The sequence below is a fragment of the Stegastes partitus genome, unplaced genomic scaffold (assembly GCF_000690725.1).
Source record: "Stegastes partitus isolate 25-593 unplaced genomic scaffold, Stegastes_partitus-1.0.2 Scaffold324, whole genome shotgun sequence".
Lineage (NCBI taxonomy): Eukaryota > Metazoa > Chordata > Actinopteri > Pomacentridae > Stegastes > Stegastes partitus.
In genome coordinates, this window is record NW_007578055.1 from 109,834 (window position 1) to 126,686 (window position 16,853).

Below are 16,853 nucleotides of genomic sequence, written 5' to 3' on the forward strand. Positions count from 1 at the left end.
AAGACCTGGTAAATCGAGCAATTGGATCAACATGACCAAACTGTTGGCGACGATAAGCGATTTTGAGGAACGGCTTGGGGAGCAGTAGGGGAAAAAAAATAGGCCAGAGGAAGGAAGCCTATTGTTCACAAATGTAAAAGTTGACCGCACAATACAATCTGCAGTCACGCTGTGTGTTTGTGGCTGGGAAATTCACTTTTCCCTGTAACAAGTTAGATATTTATGTCTATTATTAACACAGGAATATCTATAGTGTACCTATATATCACTACAGTAGCAATAACTAACTACAGCTGCATTGTCAGCACACATTATGCATGTTTCTAAGCAATCAAATGGGTCACTACATCAAACACACCTGTCTTTAAAAGGCTTTAGTCTGAGCCACTCCTTTCCTACTTTATCAGGTCAACTCTGAAAATGTCAACATGAGATGTGGATTTCACACCCATGTTATAAACTCATTTAACAGTCTGCTGTGCTGTGACTGGTCGGACAAACACAGGACATGAACTTCCTTTATTTAGTCTGCTGCTGTTTGATCTGAGTCCAGAGTGTTTGCATCTTCAACCTTGGCCAAACATATTTACAAACCGACTCCATCACGATGGAAAAGTACCTCAAAACTTTTGGTGTCAATTCTTAATCGACGCCATATAGTCTGGACTTCATTATTTAGTCATTCCTCAGGATGACTTTTGCTGCTACAAACACCAGAAAGGGTCAAAATGTCAAAGAAGAAAAGCCAGATGTGATGTGCCCCTGTCTACGTTATCTACTCTATGGTTTTACAGCAGGATTCCGAAGATCTGTGCTATAAAATACCTATTTGAAGACTTTATAGCTTTTGTTAATGGAAAATCCACCACTACCCACAAGTCTGTGAAGATTCTTAGTCATCCAGGTCATGGTTGTTCTCGTAGATTAATCGTAGCAACTGGACTTGCTTGAGTTCCTTGAAGACGGTTCACCTCTCATCCAAGAGGCTTCCCAATTTATATCCTTAACGAGCCATTAGCACCTGAGTTTTGGTTTCAGTTGGGGGTTTGTTGCTCCTTCCCCTCGTTATGCGGGTCGTTAGTGCTCCTCTTGCCACAATGGGGTTCGTTAGGGTCTTCTGTGTCTAGGTGTGGATGTGGTTTCATCTTCCTGGGGTGAGATTTTAGGACTGAACTGTAAACAGGTGAGAGGTGATGCCTCAGACCTCCAACTCTGTTGAGGGATGGTCTTTCCAGTTTGACATGGATGGCTTCTTTCACTCCTCTCTCTAACCATCTATCCTCCCTTGCTCCTTAAGAATACAAGTATCTGGAACTCCCAACTAGTCAGTCAGAACTGATGAAGCCTCTTGGATGAGAGGTGGAACGTCTTCAAGGAACTCAAGCAAGTCTAATTGCTACGATTAACCTACAAAAAAACCTCCAACAAGACTTTAACTAAACTGAATAAAACAGTGATCGGAGGCCTTTTTGTTCCTTCGTATGCAATCAAATGAATGAAAAGTAGGTTTAGGGTTTACTCACTATAGACTTATTTTTCACTGCAATACAAAGTCATGCAACTCTATAGAAACACAACAGCCGTGACTTGAAGAAGAGAGAAATCAAAAACGTCTTTCGTGCAGTATGACACGATTATAGTGCCACTAAAATAAACAGAAGTTGATATATATACGTTACCAAGAAATAACTGTAGCTACATACAACAGATATTTTATCATCTACATTTGAACAACCACTAAAAACAAGGCGTTCTTACACTGCTCCGAGTATCAGCTCCAGAAGGATATTTCAACATGCTGGTTGTTTCTTCCAACAACTTGCTGACAGGTGGCGTCTCCATAACTAAATTTATTGAGCCTTCGCGGTTTAGAGTCGATAAATGTTCCCAATGGAGGTGCACGCCACACACGATTAGTTCAGGCAGAGTTTGAACATCCCACAATTCTTTCTGTTATTACAGTTTCTGCCTCAGATTAAAGGTGCAATCTGGCTTTTTTTTTTACTGAAAAAATGCCGGCAGGTTTAAGGATTCAGAAGGTTAACCTTTTGGTGATTATTTGCTTTATTAAATAAAAGTTTTTAAAGCTTAAAATGGCAGAAAACAGGAAATGTCTTTCATGGTTATTTAAAGCCAAAGGTGAAACTACCTGTCCTACTTCACAACAGATTTGGCATTAGAGCGCTGCCCATTTATCATCATCCCCTCGGTCCAGGACAGAATTACGACTACATCCAGGATAAGTGGGCTTCAGTCGGCAACGCTAGAGAAAAATGTGGGTTTAAAGCCAAAATGGGAATGTTTTCACAAGATCTAAGGGACGGTTTCTTTCAAGGCCAAGAACTGTTTATTCAAACGGAGCTTTAGGGTTTTGCTTCAGCAAAATTTCACCTTTGTCGGTACGAAAAGCCGCCCCACCAATAAAAGCTACTTCCTTTAATCTGAGGGTTTACGGAAGATTAATTTATCATGATTAACTAGCTGAGCAGTTCAGCTATGAGTGACAACATGCTCTGCAACAAAGCGATTCTCTATGTTGTGCCCTAAATAACATCAGACAGTGTGTGAATAACTCAGTGATCGGGTAATTTACAAAACAAACAAACCCGCTGATAATCTGCCAAAGATGAGCGACGCTTGGCTCGCGAGCCATAACGGTCGGCCAACCGTGACTCTAAACGGGCAAAAGTTGTTCTTGGAATCAACTCAACTTTATCTATAAAACACTTTGACGCAACAAAAGTCGAAACAAAGTGCTGAACACAAAATATAAAACAATTTAAAACATCTAAAATGCAATAAAACTATAATAAAATCATTAAAGGACAATAAGAGCAGTAAAAACAATAAAACAGGAGTCTCATGCCGGGTCGAAGGCCAAGGCATAAAAATGAGTTTTCAGACGGGTTGTGAAAACGGACAGTGATGGTGTTTCTCTAACGAGCAGCGGCAAACAGTTCCAGAGCTGCGACTGCAAAGTCCGCTCTGAACGTCCGCCGAGACCTCGGAGCCTCCAGAAGCAGCTGATCAGCTGATCTGAGGCGCCGGGCTGGTGAATAGATAGAAATCAGCTCAGAGAGGTACTGTGGGATGAGACCACGTAAGGGTTTAAAAACAAATGAAAGAATCTTAAATCAATTTCAGGGAATTTCATCATCGCAAAAAGCTGGATTATGACATTATTCTATGACAACAAAGGGGCTGTTTTACTACAGGTTAAATGATTCGGGACTTTGATATTTTATGGTTATAAATGGGATATTCTATAAAGCGGTGTGACATTAAATAGGCAGCACTGTAACAGAAAATCCTAGCAAATGACAGGCTGGCAAAGTTGTTTTTTGGTTTAGGAAAAGTCTTGGTCGACACACTAACACAGAAATGCTGTAATTCCGACTGTTTTGTCCTGTGCGGGACACCGTAGTTTGGTTTTGGTTTTGAGAGTGCATGCGGCGCATCGTTGGGCAAACGTTTTGATGTCTGTATACTACTCGGGAGAAGTGCTGCTAGTTTTGGAAAAAAGAATAAAACGGCGACTTTGTTTTCCAGACGCGATTTAGAACCCCTGTGTCTGGTGCTGTCTGTGGACTTTCCACCTGTCCACACATATCAGTAAACACAACCCAGAGGAACCAGCGAGCAGCGGACGCACACAGGGAGTGGGTTACACATACATATTAGCTTAGCCTTCGTGCTGTATGCTTCAGACAAACATTACGTTTTTCAAGTCTCAACACCGGAAAAGTGTGAGATAAGCACTCATTAACACGGCCTGGACACGAAGGTTATTTGTCCTTCCTCTGTTTATTGTTCCTCTTTCTGTTCAGTCCCCACATTTATAATCCTTATCTCCTCAAATGTGGAAGCGCTGACTGAATAACGGCCTGTTCAGAAAGTTCATCAGCTTAGAGAAACAGTGCAGGGGAAATCCCAGCCTGTCCACCACATCTCGTTCTCTGAGGCCTCAGTAAGTCGCATGCCTCAGCAGTGACATCGATGGGGGCTTTTGATATCGGAAATCACCTCTCAGTCCCCAACGTGTCAGGGTGGCGGTTGGTAATTAGCTGCTTTATCCACTACAATGCAACCAAACTCTCACTGAACTGCAGGCATACTGTACATGCACTATACTTGTTTTATATGCTCACACTTATTTTTAAGACACGCAGGTGAAGTTAAGCTGAAACACGAGACTGAGTTGTTTTGTTTTGAAAATGACATCAGTACATGGTTTGAGCCTTGACCTGAAAATATTTGTAAACTTGCATCACTCTTTGGGGGATTTTCTAAAAATGTTCTTCTTCATTCACAACCCGCACGCACAGGATGAGGCTGTCGTCATCCCCTCTTTAATAATTAGACAGTAAAACCAGTGTTTATCAGTTTCATGTGCATCATTACCTCAGCATTCAAAAATAACTCATGCCCTCATCCACTTCCTGCAGCAGTGTCTTCTCCGCTTCCACACATTACCTTTCATTCCAACACCCACCACTTTCTCATCGCCGTGAGGAGCATGTGACCCCGCCCTCCAACTATCAGTCCATATGTTTTTAAGGTTTTCCCTCTCTGCATACATAACTCATCCTCTGCCTGAACACGCCACAAGAATGTTGGACAAGTCGGCTGACTTTCTCGGCCAGTTTCCTGCTTGTGCAATGTTTTAATACACGATGCAATCGCTGTGATTAAATCAGCACATTATCAGCACGGACGGAGTCAAGTGAGCATGTCACGTTGGTATTTGCGGGCTTTTTCGATACACATCAATTATTTATTTAAAAAAAAAAAAAGAGCGATGCAATTTCTGCTGCTGAGTGACATGAGTCATAGTGGAGCTGACACCAGACACTTGTGCTGACACCAGAATTTCTTGCTAAAACAGCTGATTTGTGAAAACTGTTGCGGTCACACAGAGACTTCAGGGGCCTCGCAGTCTCGTATTGTACTTTTATTAACAATGACTACACATAAAGTTGGCATTTAAGTGCACCTTTGTAGTTATTGACTTTATTATTACCCGGTGACGAGCTGGAACAGTGTCAAATTCAAACCCGTATCGGTGGAATTTACTTTCATATTAACTGATGCTAAAGCGCTAAAAAATTAACATTTGATGACTTTTATGTGGTGAGGCTTCAATAAAGTTTCTCTGCAACAATTATTACTTCATCCATTTGTCAATTTGTGGAAAACTAGTTTATTTTGTTCATTTAAGATGCACAACTGCTACAAATTTTATGAGATCACGAAAAAGAATTTTAGCGCCACCCAAAGTGGTGACCACTGAGGAAAATCCATCCATCCATCATCTATACACCGCTTAATCCTCATTAGGGTCATGGGGGGCTGGAGTCTATCCCAGCTGACTCGGGATGAAGGCAGGTTCACCTGGACAGGTCACCAGTCTATCACAGGGCTACACTTAGAGACAGACAACCAAGCACACTCACATTCACACCGACTGACAATTTAGAACATGGAGACCCCACGCAGAAAGATCCCGGGTGTCCTCACCAGGACCAGCGACCTTCTAGCCCCGAGGCGATGATGCTAACCCTGAGTAAAAATACACAATATGAATGAACGATGGCCTCAGAGGTGTCTTTGTTTTTGATCTTACTTAACTTTTAAAGCTACAGAGACGATTTTGCATGCTTTATGTCCTCACGGCTGGATTACGGCAGCAGCCTTTTTTACGTGTCTTAACCAGAAATCCCTGGACAGATTACAGAGTGCAGAACTCTGCTGCCAGGCTTTTGACCAGGAGGAGGAAACGTGAGCACATCACGCCTGTTTTAGCTCTTGTACATCGCCGACCTTTTAACACCGTTCTCTCCACCACGCTCTTTAAGAGCAAAGGTCTTTTAGCTGTCCCAGAGGCCCGGCTGAAAACAAACGGGGGACAAAGCATTTTCAGTCCAAGCTCTGGAATTATCTGCCCGAGGAAATCAGGTCGGCCGATTCTGTGCTCTCTTTTGAGTCCCTTCTTCCGGAGAGCTTTTAATGATTTTATCTAAGTGTTATGTTTGAATTGGTTTCACTTGTGTTGAATTAGATGAGTCAGTTTGAAAGGGGGTGAACACTTACACTTACTTTTACTTATTTTATATGTTTAATTAATTGGCATTACTTTGTGTCAATCAAATCCAGTTAAAGCGATGATGATCTAATGTTGAAAAGCCATAAAAGGGGAAATAATTTATAATATAAGCACTGTATTGTCTTCACTACGGTCCGACTGATCATGTTGACTGTGATGTGTAGTCACCCCCCACAAGGTCTGGTCTCAGCCAGGAAATTATGATTTGGCATCCTTGAACACAGTCTAGCCAAAACAAGACAAAGTCCCCTTAGGATCAGATTTCATAACTCAAATGATTGGCTGATTAACAGATAAATCGGCAGAATAATCGTTAGTCGCAACCCAATGGTTTAAGTTGCCAAGATTAGGTCATAGTTGCGTGAAAAGTGTAGAAAAAACTGAAATTGAAACTGGTGATGATGAACGCGCCAAAGCATGATAACTGAATGTGATGGGATGATTGACGGCTCCACCTTGTTCCCACAAGACTCCTCAAACTTTTATTCATCGGGCAAACTTCAGACTTTTTCAAACCCTTTAGTCGCTACTTGTCAACGCTGAAGTAACTGATAACGACATAATTCGCGTCAGTTCTAATCCTAAATATCGCGTACAAAAATCAAGTAAAAATGGGTCATTTACGCTTCTTTAACACGTTTTTTTCAGTCTGCTTTTCTGCAGGCAGTGAGCTGATTTCTTTCCTGCTCTTCATCTGCAGCCAAAATTTAATATTTACCACAATGTCACTTTTATTTTCCTCATGTATCGCAGTCTGTTCTTGACACATGTGACCAGTGGGTGGACTTCCGTTGGCGCAGTGGCTGAAGAAGAATCACTTTAAAGCCTGCAACAGAAGCTCTTTGTTTGTAATCGGTTTCAGAGGTTAGAGATGACAAATGATGTGCAACCTTTGGAACACTGGATTGTACCAGCCTGTTCCCCTGATGGCGGACACGTCAGGTCGACTTACAATGCTCTACCAAGTGTCTTTCTGTCTGCGCAGATTCTGAGTCGTCTTTGTCTCATCGCATGTGGACCCATATTTAGGGCCCAAGCACCACAGTGTTGGAATTCAAAGAGTTATTATTCTCCACACAAAACAAACGTGTTTTTGAGGATCTAAACATGCTCAAAAACTTGTGAAAATTTTGATAATTTTTGGCCATTGTCAAAATCTATCTCCTCCTTGAGGGAAGGTCGTTCACACCTGAAATTTGGCCGACACAAACTAGAGGACGTGGTGATTAAAAATACCAAAACCTCTCCGTCAAAATGGCTGAATTGTGATCATTCGCCATCAAAGAGGAAGCGTCTCTAACGACCCTCTACATGCTCCAATCTGCCTCAAACGTCACATGCTCGTGCTGCCCTGATGAAAGCCGAATGCCAATATCCATTGGCAATAGGAAAGAACATGCAACACACTTCCATGTGCTATTATCAGACGGCCTTAAGATGTTGATGATGACTCAGGGTGAAAACTGTGAGTTTTCATCAAACACTGTGTCCGTGGCGGCCGTCTGAACTTTGACGCTTCGCCATGAAAGAGCAAGTGCTGTCTCTCTGCACTCTGCTTCAAACTTGACATGTTGGATCAGAGTCCTGCCCTGATGACATTCTCATGCCATTATCCATTCACAGCCACAGCGCACCTTCTTGCAGCGGAAAAGGACACGTTTTACACTTGTATTTGCTTTTACTAACCTGTTGACCATTAGATGATTGTCACTTTGCACAGAGCGCATTTTTTCCACAACCCCGACGTGCGCCACGTCCGACACGCGCAAAAGTGCGACGGCCCGTCTGACGCTGCTTGCAGCTTTAATTACTCATTATGGTACTGCAATAAGGCTTCTTTGCATATTTACTTTCTACAGCACCCCCTGTGTGGTCGCTGCCTCACAACATTTTTCCCACTCTTCTTTCATTATGACACACCAACAGGAAATCAGTCATCCCACAACTTCCTAATTATCAGGTCTTATTGACAAGTTAACTGCAAACAGAAGTTCAAATTACCCTTAAAATCAAATGTGAAAATTTCGACCTTAAGGATTTTTTTTTTTTAGCTACTGCTGCTAATGATTGTTACAACAGAACCCACAATGATGTTTCAGCCACAAGAAGAACAAGGACTCCTACAGCAGATGGTGTGACACGTACAAAGCCCCGATCCAAACGTCACAGAGTCGGTTTGAGATGACATTAAAAAGCAGAAGCAGCATAGACAATCTAAATCCAGTGACAACCGGTGCTGTTGTAAAGTAAACTGTGATGGTATGAGTGTAATCAGTAGAGCAGCAGCGTTAGATTACAAGCTGCATGAATATAATCGGACATGATTTTCCACACACTGTGAATGAGCCAATCGTCGTAAACCTTACTGCCAAGCTATTTAGCTCAATATACCCACAAAAACCAAAAAAATTCAGAGTGCAAACCGGGCAACATGCAAGCACATTTTTACTCTCTTTAACACCAATTAGTTTTTTTTTTCTGTGAAGGTTCCTTTTATCAGTGCTTCAAGCCAAATTCACTAAACTTGACACTCCCCAAAAATGTCCAGTTTTGTCTCTAGAACAGCAGTGAATGGACGAACTCCGCACTAGAGCTTCAAATCTTGCGGTTGGAAAACGGCAGGAAAAAAGACATGAGGTTAAGCAGTGTCAGCAGTGTGTTACGCAACTTAAAACAATGTGAGAGCATGAAGAGTAAAGCTGACATGAACAGAGCAGTGCCATGCTGTGACAGACATGAAGACAGAGAGGCGTAGCATGAGAAAAGAATGCAGCCTAGGATGGAAACTGTGTCTCAGACTCACAAAGGAAACTACTGGAAAGGAATTTTCCATCACCATGCTGAACTCAATAATAAGTTACTGTGCCAAACTATCCTGAAATAATTGTTCATTCTGCGCTACTTTCGTTTTACTTGTACATTATATTGCTGTGCTGCGTGGCGGCTCTGCGTTTAGCACCGTCGCCTCTCAGCTACAAGATCTCCGGTTCGCGTCCCGGTGGGATCTGTGTGTGTCTTGCGGGTCACAACCTTTGTGGCTGTAAATGAAACATGAAGGGACGGGGCAGCTGTGGTGCTCCAGCAACATTAAATGGTGTTGAAAAATTGCACAGAGAGTCTTGACGCTTCAGGAGATTCAGCAGGGAATCATCTCATGCACAGTTTGCTCTCTCTGGTGTTTTACGCCATCGCATGTCTCACTTTTCCTACGTCATCTATCCAATATGCACAAAGCCTCCAAAGTTCATGTCTCTGACAGTAAATTTGTTTTATTAGTCACAGATGATTCTCCAGAGTTCCAACGCCAGATTAATCACACAAGGGCTGCACCGTTGCGTCACAGCTAGAAGGTCGCCGGTTCGCGTCCCGGTGAGTACACCCGGGATCTTTCTGCGTGGAGTCTCCAGTGACCGTAGTGAGGATTAAGCGGTGTATAGATGGATGGATTTTATTGCTGTACTCAAAATGCTGCTTCGGCAAAATGCTATTTACGTGCAGGCAGCCAGACCATCTGCTGTAGTGCATCCCACCTACAGTCTGGACCCGAACGGTGGGTTGTATCATCATCATATCAAAAACCTACCTGTGCATGACATGAGCAGATTTTTTTTTCTCATCTACTTGAGAAGCTGAACAGCTGCACAAAGCCTGGAGCTTGTCTGGACAAAACACAAGTGAGGGGTAGATGGTAGCCAAATGAGCTGCATCTACAGCACTGTGTTGGCTAAGTTAGTCTGAAACTCATCTTACTTCTTAATGGCACAGCTCTTCTCAGCAGCCAGTTAAGGTAATTGCCGGTGGTGGGCGACCTGATAGTGGAGCAGTGGGCACTAATGCTCTCAGCAGTGAGTCATTATGTCGATTATGAGCTGGCAGGACATGACAAGCCCATCATTCCCTTACTTTCCCTTTCATATTTCCTATCTCCGCTCACTTCCTCCTATCTGACAAAAGCCCCGTTTACACGTATCAAAAACGGTGACATTTCAATGCGTTTGGGCCTTTGGTTCACACGCAAACGAAGCTACAAGTCACCGAAAACGATCACATCTGAAAACTCTGTCCTTTGCATGTAGACAGGAGGAGACGGAGTCTGACGTCACAGTGTGCGACAAAAGCATCATCAGTGCTATATGTGTGCAACCATGTCTACAGTTGGCTACGTCCATATACTTGGACTGACATGTTTCCTAGTCAATGTTTTCAAGTGTTTTTACTTGTTTTGTACTCTACCCCTACATTTAGGAGCAGCTCCACTCGGTCCAAACAAACGACCCTCGCGCCATTATCGTTGAAGTAACAGGAAGTAATTGTTTTCTCCAGGATTGGCTTGCATGGCTGTATGCTTCTCGGTACACTGCCCCCTATAGGTTTGGCAGCTCATAGCAGCTCTTAACGACGCGTTTATGCGGGTTTGTGTAAATAAAGATTTTTTAGAAAACGATCTGGTGTGAACGTTATTTTTGAAAACGTAGATCTGTTTCTGTAAATACTCGAGTATGTGTAAACGTGGCCTAAATCTTTAAAAACAATTTGATAAAATAACTGTTGGTGCTCTGTGTGGAAAATCAAACATCCCAAACACTGAAATGTTTCGTCATGGTTTCAAATTCAAACCCATTTTTTTTTGTTTTGCTGGGTTTCTGGTTTTGGTATTGGAACAATTCAAACAGGACGGAAGAGGAGAGGGTGGGCGGAACGGCTTCACCTCTGTGTAAAAATATATGTTATGTACAAGCCACTGCAATCAAACACCACTGGACTTGTGATTAACCAGTGAGAAGTGGATGGAACTAAACAGAAAGTACTCTTTGAGGTCATAGTCCGTGGGAGCGCATGCCTTCATAGACACACTGTGCATGCGTCTGACAAAATAAATAAAAGCAGTTTCCTTCACTTAGCACCACCAACTGTGGAAGTTGATAAGGATCAAAAATGTTGGGCTTCCTCTCTCTCAGGATATAAATGGGTGGAGAGCCATGATACAGGAAAAACAGGTATTTTGGATCGGCCGGCTCCGAATTAAACAAAGGTTCATGAAGCAGACAAGATGCTGGATGGCATCAAAATTAGAACAACGATGTAATGCAGAGGAACCTCCTAGCCTCATCGATCATATGGCTAATGTCAGTCACGAAGCTTTTGAGACTGGGGTACAAACACCTTGTGAGTTTATAATCAAGTACATGTTGAATTACTGTACAAACTTAGCAAAATAAATCCCACAAGACGTTAATTCCATCAAATCCGTTCAGAAAATGACCCTTTCCAGGATGCCCTAGTTTAGTATTTGAATTTAAAATGAGGGTCTCACTACCAGCTGCCTCACAGATGACTGGACTGCACTGCATTACAGTACGAATGGTGAATATTAATCTTAAAAGTAAGGTCTCAGGGATGCCAGAGCCTGAGGGCGTGTCATGTTGGTAAATCACAATAAGTGACCTAACCTTTCTAAGAAAAAAAAAATTGCAGAAGTTGGAACGCAACATCTGCAAAGCCTGACTTCTGATCTCATCAGAATACTTATTAGCACCCTGCCTCTACAGAGGAGGAATGCTAAATAGGGTCCCAATCACTGCAGCTGTTTTTTATTTCCACGGACACACGAAAGGCTTTTTGATTAAGTCTGTTTCTGGACCATACATTCTCATAGAGAGAAACTGAAATAAAAATGAGAGCTGGTGCTGGTTTTAATTTAAACCGATCTGAATCAGCTTTCCTCATATCTTGTAAAGAGCTGATGTGGCAACCATCTGGCAACCCTCAGTTTCATTCTTATACAAAGGAAGATACTAATAATAATGCTCTTCACTCGTCTTTCATTGTCTTACTGAACAAATGGCGTCAAGTAGACGCTGTTTTTCCAAAAGGCTGTTGTACAGTCATGTTTTTACCATCTTAGAAATATTTCAAAGATTCGTTCTTATTTCAATTTTAAAGCTACAGAGATGATTTTACATGCTTTTGTTTCCTCACGGCTGGATGACTGCAGCAGCCTTTTTACGTGTCTTAACCAGAAATCCCTGGACAGACTACAGACGGTGCAGAACTCTGCTACCAGGCTTGTGACCAGGAGGAGGAGACGTGAGCACATCACGCCTGTTTCAGCTCTTTTACATCGACTGCCAGTACGTTTTAGGATTGATTTTAAGATTTTATTAATCACTTTTAAAGCACTCAACGGTCTCTGTCCTATGTACACTGCCGACCTTTTGACATCGTTCTCTCCACCACGCTCTTTAAGATCCTCGGGCAAAGGTCTTTTAACTGTCCCAGAGACCCGGCTGAAAACAAAGGGGGACAAAGCATTTTCAGTCCGAGCTCTGGAATGACCTGCCCGAGGAAATCAGGTCGGCCGAGTCCGTGCTCACCTTTGAGTCACTTCTTAAAACACATTTTTATCGGAGAGCTTTTCCTGATTTTATCTAAGTTTTATGTTTTATAGCTTCCTGCTTTACTTGTGTGCTTTCTACTTTTATCAATTATTCTGTGTGCTTAATTTATTTTTATTGGAAAGCACATTAGTTTTGAAAAGTGCTCTATAAATAAAGTTTGTTATCATTATTATTATTACTCGCTATAGACTGTCGCGTCATGAAAAGCTGATATTTTCAGGTAAAGTTCACAGACAAGATTTACTGGTAATGACTGTTACAATACGGAGACACCCTGAAGGTCTGAGAAAGGGTTCTGCTGATGACGTTTAATTCTGCTCAGTCTGAGACTTTTCCTGTTAGTCTGTCGGTCCTTCACCCCTGAAAGGCAGCGGAGCTGCAGATTAACTCCAGCCTCTTACTGCTGTTCTTGATCCATCACAGCTGGACTGAATGTTCCTCCCTTTCATCATCTAGGGGACCATTAGGGCTGTAACAAATATAAATGTGGTCATAACAGGGGCAGCTGCAAAAAAAAAAGATCTGATGAAATGAATGTTTCTCTTAGAGGGGGGAAATCATGGTTCTCAATTCATATGTCGTGACTTCCAGCATAGTCTTGTTTATTTACCTTTATTTGTCCCATTAAGATTAGAAATCTCTTTTACAAGGGAGACCTGGCCGAGGTAGCAGCCAGACAAAGTCGAAAAACTAACATAAAACAGATACACGACTGCATAATGAACCGTAAAGCGATAAAACAATAAAACGGATCGACAGCTATTCAAGGACAGCGGCCTCTCAAGGAAAACAGTGACGCTCCTCTTTTACTGTACTCTTTATGACACTCTTAAACTCACTAATGGATGTGAATGTTTCCAGTTTTTTTTAAAGGTTATTTCATGACCATAGTGCATGATGGGAGAACGCCATCTTATTTACAAGCAACCACTTTGAGGCACGCAGATAGTAACGACTCGAGCTGAGAGTGAGCAGGGTGTCGAGGTATTCTGGGAGTTTGCCCAGCAGGGCTTTATAGACAAACCACCGCTGTTGTCTATGAATGCTGAGTGATGTCCAGCCGACCAAATCATAAAGAACACAGTGGTGAGTGAGAGATGTTGCAATTGAGATGAAACGTCGTGAAGCATGACAAGTCTCTTTAGGATCGAGGAGGCTGCGTGGCTGTACAGTATCTCCCCACAAACAGTCACAGACAGGAAGGTGGTTTCCACAAGTTTTTTCTTTGTGAGGCGCTCTTATTACAAGCAGCTGCTTTCTCACGTCACCCAACTTAAGCAGAACCAAGAGACTATTAAAAGTATTGTTTTTATTTTTTTCAACAAGATGCTTGAAAATGATCTTGAACATTTCTCGGCCTGTTTTGACCAGTTTTGCATACTTTCAGTTTTGTGTTTATGCACCACAAAGAAACATGTTTATCATACCCATACTTGGCATCTTTTATTCTGTTTTTATCTGTGCCACTCCTGAAAATAGTTTCTGTCCAGAATGAGGCAGACAGCCACATCACAGGACCTGAATCTCCAGGGACTTTCTTTCGTAGATGTTGCAAAAAATGTAACGCCTACGACGCATAGTTCAAGATTTTTTCACGTACTTTCAGAACATCATATCTCCGGTCTATCAACAAAACCTGGGACAGAGTTTTAAGGCTGAACTTTCAAGTGAAGTTGACGGCATCGCTGTATGTGTGCTTGTTTTTCTCCTGTAACGTCTCAAAAATGTCATGATTATATCACGCCAGCATGACGGCAGACCTCTAAGGGTTAGAAGAGCTACCAGGACATTGTGCCGATGAGCATTCCAACCCCAGCTATGTGCCTTAAGTTATTTTTTGATCTTTTTATGATAGTGCAGTGAGAGAGAGAGAGACGGGAAAGTGGGGGAGAAGAATGGGGGAAGGACCTGTGGAAAAGGGCCATGAGTGGGATTCGAACTCATGACTTCCACATCGGGGACTGTATCCCCTATACATGGGACACCAGCTCAACCAGGTGAGCTATAGCGGCGCCCCACCTGTGATTATTGTCAACAGAAAACCCGTCTATAGAGAGGTCAAGACTTCAAGGACTAAAAGTCAAAAGGTGCTGATTGATCTGCTCAGATTTTGATGGAACTTTACAACCTTTTTAAAAACAGAAATTACTGTTGTTTTGGTTGTTTTTTGCCATTGTATAGTTTGATATGATGTAATCCCTGGTTTGAAATCCTAATGGAAAGTTGGCAGCGTTATATTGCCAGCAAGTCAGAGATATGAAAAGGACTTTCTCTTTAAACAACAAAAACAGCAGAGTGAAAACAAGACTGTTCAAGCAGAGATCATATTCATACGCTGGCATGGTTGGTGGAACATGCGGTATGTTACCAACAATGTATGATGAATACAAATAAAAACACGATTCTGAAGTGTTGAGTGATTTCAAGTCCAAAGACAGCTACTGAAACAGAAACGTTGCGCTCATACCTCTGAGGGGATGTCCCAGACGAGTCTCTGAGGGTGGGGCAGTGAGCGCTCCACCTCGCCTTTGCAGTGTCCGTCCTCGGTGTAGCCCAGCTGAAAGGCATCAGTGGCCAGGGTGTACTGGAGAGGGAAATGCAATCACACAACTCATCATTCCCCATATTTGTTTTTTCTTCGGTTGCTTGTACAGAGATCCTGGACGCTGGCAATTTTGCATCCTAGCAGCTAAATGGTACAATAACAAGGGGATGCAAGCTAATCGCTAATTGCGCACATTGGGACCAGCTGCTGCGATAGCCGCAATTACAATTATAGTAATGAGATCCAGCGCAATAACAGCATTAACGGGCAAAGTCTAGTCTTAGAGACAACTTCCAATAAATGATGGATGTGTCAGCTCTGCAGTCTGCAGCATCTGTAGAGTTTCCTGTAAATCAGCCGTTTATTATAACTCTGAATCTACACCTATGGGTCAAGCGAATGAATAAATACATATTTAATAGGAGTGTTGCGGAATAAAAACATGTCTTTGGAGTATTTAAACATTATCCTTTACAAAAATGTACGATAAAAGCATTGCTATTAGCGAACACACATCCATAGTATTTATCCGTCTTTTTGAGTTTCTACAATAACGAACCTACTGACATGAATGTGTGCTGACATAAATAACACATTATGCCTCACTGGGATCGCATTTTTTTGTCCATGCTTCATTTCATGGCAGCCCACTGACAATGCACAGAATGAGTAAGTAGCTGGAACTTTACGCTGCATAATCAAGTTGGTCAGTTTGGAAATTTCCACTCCCCGTCTCTATCTAAAACACTTTGTCTGTAGGTGCAGCGCTTCAGCAGACCCACATGTGGCTGGAAAGTAACCTCTGCACAATAAGTGGGTAATTTTCCATTCTAACTTCGGTGCCCACGGCGTCAGCAGTGGACGTATGCTGCATCTGTATACAACGGCTTCCTGAGAAATGCATATCTAATCTTAAGCCTTCTTTCCACTGCTCAGCAGACCATCACCTGCGCTCTTTACATCATACAGGACATGATGTCGTCTCATCAAATTTGACATCGTGGTCCCGCGAGAAGCAGCATTTTATCTCTTTTATTGTTTTGTTTCAGCAGCAGCAGTGATATGATGAGTCACTCCTGTTGTGAGCGAGGCCTTTTCTCTTCTAATGCCCTTCCTCTAAACACAGCCGCTTCTCTGAAACGGAAGTCTCTCACACTGGCAATATTTCTGGGGAACCGACAGCGATGATGCAGTCAAGTCCGGACACATTTGGACAAATGACGCCGTGTTCAGCATTTCCGCTTTGTATGCCACCGCATTGGGTTTGGAATGCTTTAGATGCAGACTTTCAGTTTTAATTTGAGGGCATTCACATCCAAATCAGGTGAATGCGTGGGAGTTGGATCTTGAGCAGTTCCTTCTCCATACTCTTCTCTTCCCGTCATTGTGGTACAAGTTCATCTTTGTCTCATTTTTCCAGAGGAGGTTCCAGACCTGCACAGGCCCCTAAGAGGATTTTTTTTTTTCTAATCTGGCCTTCCTGTTTTGAGGCTCACCAGAGGTTTACACCTTGTAATGAACCCTCTGTATTCACTCTGGTGACGTCTTCTCGACATAGATGTAGCTGCCTTTCTGGAGAACGTTCTTGATCTGGACGACTGCTGTGAAGGGTTTTTCTTGACCAGGGAAAGGATTCTTCTGTCATCCACCACACTTGTTTTCCGCGGTCTTTGGGTCTTTTGGCGTTGCTGAGCTCATCAGTGCGTCCTTCGTTTTTTATTTTTTAGAATGTACTGAACAGTTGATAGGGCTGAAAGGTGGAGCAGTGGTTTGCACTGTTGCCTCACAGCTAGAAGGTTGCCGGTTC

The 16,853-nt window shown here is 42.6% G+C and overlaps 1 protein-coding gene across 1 annotated transcript in view; it reads right to left on the bottom strand.

The window, feature by feature from the left end:
- The window catches only part of cpt1a2b (carnitine palmitoyltransferase 1A2b), a 54,857-nt gene that overhangs the window by 9,578 nt on the left and 28,426 nt on the right, over positions 1–16,853 (bottom strand). Inside the window, exon 13 of the mRNA XM_008283715.1 lies at positions 14,969–15,085. Within this exon, the coding sequence (XP_008281937.1) occupies positions 14,969–15,085 (117 nt within the window). The remainder of the gene's footprint in view (positions 1–14,968; positions 15,086–16,853) is intronic.